At 37.6% G+C, this 6,585-nt stretch overlaps 1 protein-coding gene across 1 annotated transcript in view; it reads right to left on the reverse strand.

Annotated features, from left to right (window-relative positions):
* The window catches only part of E2F8 (E2F transcription factor 8), a 30,992-nt gene that overhangs the window by 15,887 nt on the left and 8,520 nt on the right, over positions 1-6,585 (reverse strand). Inside the window, exons 3-7 of the mRNA XM_019519463.1 lie at positions 6,428-6,585; positions 4,486-4,791; positions 4,038-4,199; positions 740-877; positions 343-552 (exon numbers count right to left, since the gene is read on the reverse strand). Coding sequence (XP_019375008.1) covers positions 343-552; positions 740-877; positions 4,038-4,199; positions 4,486-4,791; positions 6,428-6,585 — 974 coding nt within the window. The remainder of the gene's footprint in view (positions 1-342; positions 553-739; positions 878-4,037; positions 4,200-4,485; positions 4,792-6,427) is intronic.

The following is a 6,585-nucleotide window of genomic DNA, read 5'->3' on the forward strand; positions in this document are numbered from 1 at the left end:
CCTGGGTGTTTTTAAGAGGAGGTTAGATGAACACCTTGCTGGGGCCATGGCAGGGGGTCGGACTAGATGATCTTCTCAGGTCCCTTCCGACCCTAGAAACTATGAAACTATAAGGTACAGTTATAAACAATGAACCAAATTCAGGTCAGATATAAAGGACTGTGTCTATATTGCTGCACATGCTCACATCAAGTCCAAGGAGGGAAAGCTGCTTCTATTTTGTTAGAGGTTAGCCTTTGGAGATAAAACTACTTCCACATAGACCTCAGATTTAAAGCACTATCTATATAGAATGGCATATTCTTAAAAAATGGATACAGCATTTACTTTTCAAATACATACTTGTACTTGTTTTAACAGGGCTGGTAGGAGCAGAATGGATCCTCCGGTCACTTTCTATACTCTTGACTAGCTTCATCAGAGATGGGTGGCGAGTGAAGATCTGCTTGCCTCTTGTTGGGAAGAGATTTTTTGAACACTGTTCTTTGGAAGGTTTAGGTTCTACAGAATTAGACTGGATGAAGGTAGAAACAGTAGATACAGGTTTTGTACCTAAAATGGAACATAAAAAGAAAAAAACCCAAACTGTTATTTTCATATATTTAGTTAGATATTTATAGAAGTTATTTGACAAATTGTCAAAGACATCTTTTTACATAGAAAATTAAGCTTTTTCCAGGAGAAAAAAAAAGCATCAATTCAGGCCAAAAAAGAGAAGGAAAGAAGATAGTACACCTACCCTGAATATCTGATAAAACCTCTGGTCCTGTCCATTTGAATGCAGGTTTTCTGCCTCGCTCTTCTGTAACATGAACTTTCTTGATAAGTTCCAGGCTACTAAGAACATTAGCTATATCGTATAGTCTCCTAATTTTGGCTGAAATAGAAGAAATTCATACAGATACTGTGGAGAATTTCTGGTTCATTAAAGTACATTTGCAGTCAGGCTATAGATGCTACCTACTCCCCCCAAGCCTTCTCCTCCATTACCACATGTAATCAAAAGTGGCAACTAAGATTATTAGATCCAGAGTGAGGTTACTCTTTTTCAGTTCACTGGAGGCATTTGGGATCCTTTAGTCCCTGGAACAGATATTAATGCTTTGACGCTACGTATCCTTGCAAAGAATATTTTTATTATCCAAAATAAAAGAACGCAAACGTAAGTCCAAAGAAATACTGATTGCAAGAATCCACTTGCAACTTACACAAAACCACAGAATTTCCCATAACCTAAACAAAGAAACATCATGAATAAAATATATGAATGTACCTCAAGAACCCTGAGATGCTGCAAGCCCACTACCCCATCAAAATGCTGCAGCACTACACAACCACTCCCTAGAGCCAGGAAGTTACAGTTTCACTCTGAGCCCACTTTTTCTAGATTTATCCTCTACCTCTAAATCTGGCTTTCACCAACAGTGAAGTCATGAAACCCTATGTCATATATGCAAACAATGCATAGATATGTTTCCTTTCACAAACCCCTCATACCATGTGCTCTGATTACTGCTTCAAGAACACCTCACACTATCCTTAGCTTAAAGCAATTCAGCTACTCTTCCTTCAATACTCCTCTCATAAGATGCGTTGTCCATTCCTTGTACACTTATTCAGATTATATTCATCCCTTTTTAAAAGATACAGATGATCATAACTGTTCATAACATTTTAAATGGGGGTCTTACCAATACCTTGCACTAATGGTACTAAGACTTCCATGTCTTTACTACACATATCCCACTTTACATAGCATAAAATTGTATTAGGCTTTTCCATGGTAACAATCATAAAAGAGTAGGGCTGGAAGAAACCTCCACAGGTCCTCTAAGTCCAACACTGTGCCTGAGGCAGGATCACCCCTATCCAAACCATCCTATACAAAACTGTCTAATTTATGTGCAGTTGACCCTGGCACAGCCACAAGACATACCACCTTAACCTGCCACAGGTAAAACAGCCAATGTCCTGCTGCTATGAGGTTTGTTAAAATATGCCTGAGAAATCCAAAGAAGAGGCCCATGCCCACATACCCTACCCCCTCTCCTCCCCACCTGGAGAGGAAGGCAATCCCCTCCACCCCTCCTATCTGTACCAATTTGACCATGGGGTAAAATTCCTTTCTGACCCAAATATGGCGATTGGTCTGACCCTGAGCAGACCAGGAACTTCCAGGTTTAGGTCTCATCAGGAGCACTGCGCAACCCAAGTCAAAATCCTCAGCCTTGGCTGCAGCCAACATCCAATGCTTCTGAAGAAGATGGGGGAGAAAAGACAAAATGTCCATCCATCCTGACATTTAGCATAGGGTGGGCGGGGAGGACAGAGTTTCCTTTACAGCTCCATGCGACAACCAACAGAGCCCAGAAGCATAGGAAAAAACCCCACAGTAGAGCATAGGCAGCTACACCTAGATCATCCTTATTTAATGCCCATCCAACTTCTTCTTGAACATCTCCAGTGATGAAGGGTCCACAACTTCACTGTTAAAAGAATAAGGCAGTGGAATAGACAGGCTAGAGAAGACATTTTTCCAATTTAAATCTACTTTGCTGCAGCTTCAAGCAACTGGTCCACATCTTAGTTTCTGTAGCAAGGGAGAAAAGGTGTTCTTCCTCTGCTTTATGGCAGCCCTTCAAGTATTTGAAGACTGCTATCACATTCCCTCTTTAAGCACATTTTCCACAATCTGAACATGCCCATTTCCTTCAACCTCTCCTGGTCTGATTTGCCTTTCAACCCTTTATCATTTTTCTCACCTCCTTCTCTCCATGTCCTTTTTGAAAACGTGGAGTCTAACTGCACACAGTACTCTAGATGAGGCCTAACCATTGCCAAAGAGGTACTATTCACCACCTGTCACGCACTTAACACTTCTTTTAACTCATCCCAAAGCTACATCACATTGCAGACTTATACCGAGTCTATTACCTACCACTATTCCTATCCAGCCACAGTGTCATCCATTTTGAATTTGTATTTTTTACTAGTCTTCCTGAGGTGTACCACCTTGCATCTCTTACTATTGAGCTTCTCCTGTTAGCTCCAGCCCAGCATTCCAATCCACCAAGATCCTTGTGAATTACACTCCTGTCCTCCAACTTGTTCACAGTCCTTCCCAGGTTAGAGCAAATCTGAAGTTGACAAGCCCTCTGTTCCACCAACCAAATCATAACACACCACCCCGAAAAAGACACACACACACACACACACACACACACACTGGTCCTTAGACTCCACTTAGTCTCCCGCCATTCTGATATAAATAGATCCATAACTACCCTTTGCTTGCAGCTATTACACATGGTCATCAATCAACCGTTACTCTCAGGTACCTCCCTTCCTCTGTTGCCTCCAGTATGACCTCAAAGCATGAGATACCTACAAATTTTTCTTTTTTGTAAGAAGAGAAATTAAAAGAGCTGGTAGTAACTACTTGAGTGGGAGCAGTGAATGGGGAAGTGAAACAAAGAAAGACTTGACAGTTAAAACACTAAACTTCACTTCTTCCCACAGACCTAACTAACTACTGCCTGTACTCTAGAAATTGTCTTTAAAACTTTCCAAGTAGTAGAACTACATAGTCAAAATATAGATTTGGCAGATGTATGAAGATATTTGAGTGTCACTACAAGTACCTTTTTTTTTTTTTTTTTTAATTTCTTAGCCAATTTGTCAAAGATACAAATCACAAATAAGCTGCTTGATAATACTGCTTCAGGGTTAACAAAAAACGGTTTACTAGTGTCTTTCTTCTTTTTCATTGCTTTTCCTACCACCAGATCCAAGAGCAAAAAAATCTGTGTTACAGCTCTAGTTAAAGCCTACATACCTTAATTAGAAATATATTATAAGGAGGCAGAAATCCTACCATGTTTCACAATGCATAAGCTTGTATATAAGATTACAGTTTACTAAGTCACTAGAAAACAACCGTTTTCAAATGGAAATACCGAACATACATATATTTTTAATTGTAAGTTTTGTCTCAAATGCAGACCAAGTCTAAGTAGTCACAGGAGCATTTTACTTACTTTTAAACTTGCTTTTATCTAAATCTTCCACATGGTCTTCTCCAATCAAAATCTTAGCTGCAACTTCAAGGCTCACTATTTGAGGAGTTGATACAAGAAAGAGCATCACAAATTTCTGACTCATCACTCTTAAAGATTTGTCTTTTCTGCTGTTTACTGAAGCTATGCAAAGAAGGGAAAAGATTGAAATGAATCAAGTGGCATGTAATTTGCAACAGCGGCGTTAACAATAAGTAATTTAAATATTTATCAACAGGAATTTTAGAATTCTTCATTAAAATAGTTGACACTTCCACATATAAATCTGGTGACCGTCAGATTTTAGGATTTAAAAAGAAATATTCCTGCCTTGTGAGTGGTTATTTGTAATTACACATATTTCTACTTCTAACTTCAATTTAATTAAAGAAGCAAGAAAAAAAGCACAAGGGGAAAAAAAAAGCATTACCAGCACGAAATTCCATCCCTGGAAGTTCAACAAAACACATTTCTGAATGCTCATTTATGCCAATCGTTTTTGTTGCTGTCTCATTTTTCTCACCATCCAACTCAAACTCATTTTCATATTCTCTCTTCTTGATCAGCTGAATTTGTTGCATGTATTTGTTGTCTTCACCAACTTTTTTCAAAGTCTGCAGGGTTTTGTTGAGATTATGACGGCCATGCCAGGCATACCTGTTTTTGGCTAGACGGCTCACCATATGCAGACTCTCTAACACATTTACAATATCATATATGCGTCTCCGTTCAACAGCTGCAAGAAGAGAATATAAAAGGTATCTTAATAATACTATATCCTAATGACATTATGGTAATCAAATGTTATTATTATTGACTTCTTCAAAGTATAATTTATCTAGAAGGTTGATTTAAAATGTGATGTTCCTTATTTATGCTCCATTAAAAAAAATTAAAAAACTATACTCCATTCTTCAGAATAAAACTTTTTTTTCCATTCTGCCATAATTTTTCAGTGCTACCAGAAGAAAAACAAAACCAATGTAACAGACTAGAAGATAGTGTGCTCTTCCACAGCTCCAAGGATTCTATAGTATCCACAGAAATTAAAACTTCCTTTTGAGCCTGCCTGCCTTCTGAACTGACAAACAAACATAACAGCAAACGTTTGATTGACAATCCACTTTAGAAAACACAAGTCCTTAAATAAATTCGTCAACATCAAAATTTATTTAGACTGACTCACTGAACATTCATGAACAAGCATCACAAAGTGGTCATTCGTTTTATAAGGCCTTTTTTATATATAGTCTATAAGTCATTGTGACCTTCTATTTTTTTTTAAGCTTCTGACCCTTTGCCTTGGCATACAGCAGCTATTCTCATCCAAAGTGTTGGGGGTACCCTGAAGTGCCAGAACAAACTTTGAAGGGTGTGCAGGGAGTGTGAGGAAATAAGCAGATAAGTACAGGTTCAGGTTTTTCCTGTGTGGCTGCTCCCCTTCTCCCACTACCTGGCCCCTCAGCAAGGAATCAAACACTGTAATAAATAAATTAGCTTTTCAAATAGGGTGCCACTCAATTCACAGGTTATGGAGGGTGCCTTCAGTTTGAAAAGGCTGAGAACCACTGCTATTGAGATAATGCACAGAAAAATCTGAAAATTGGTAGAAAATAATTAAATACAACGTAGTTTTTAGTAAAGTGCAATTTTTCCTGTGAAAGACCATCTGCTGATACAAAAGCAGCATGAATTTACATTTCATTAACTTGGACAGACACAGAAACCTTCTTCTTTCTAGGCCTTGGAATAATACCACTTATCCCTAGTGATCATAATTTAAAATTTCAACTTTGGATGAAGAACGTAAATTAAATATGATACCAACAAGGGCAATCATACTGATATTATCTGGATTTCTTGCAAGTGGCACCTTGTTTTTATGTTATGGTTGGACAGGATATAAATTGCAGATGCTACTTTGATAATACTACTTCTACAGATCCAACTCCTTAATATGCCAATAGTTTTCAGGTCCAAGGCCAGCATTCAGTTTTATGCAATATCTATAATAATTCATATTTCACATACACACTTCGAGATTCTTTTTCCTAAAAAGAAAAAAAATCTGAAAATGGAGAACAGTTTCTGCTAAGTAAACAGATTTTCATTTCAAACTTTGAAAAAGTTACTATAAAACTAAGCATATAACATATTAATAATGGTGAAATACTGAGTAGCTTCCCATTTTATAAAAACGTATTCAACTTTAGCTTAAAACTAGTCAAGATATTTTTATTTAATAATTGAAGGTTAAAAAAAAAAACATGAGTACACTAAACAGCATATGGTACCCCTTAACAGCGTATTCAGAGGAATAAGTCCTTACATATTTCCTATTTATAGATACTGTAGTAGATGTACAAACTTACTAAGTTCTTCTGCTACTTCATCAAGGCAAATATAATTACTCTCCCCAGTGATGGGGTAATTAGGATAGCGAGCTAAGAATTTATGACACAATAATCCTAGACTTTTCTCTTTACGGCTTGGCTGAGATTTCTCATATTCATCTCCTGACAAATGCTCC

The sequence above is a fragment of the Gavialis gangeticus genome, unplaced genomic scaffold (assembly GCF_001723915.1).
Source record: "Gavialis gangeticus isolate Ggan-Ray unplaced genomic scaffold, GavGan_comp1, whole genome shotgun sequence".
NCBI lineage: Eukaryota > Metazoa > Chordata > Crocodylia > Gavialidae > Gavialis > Gavialis gangeticus.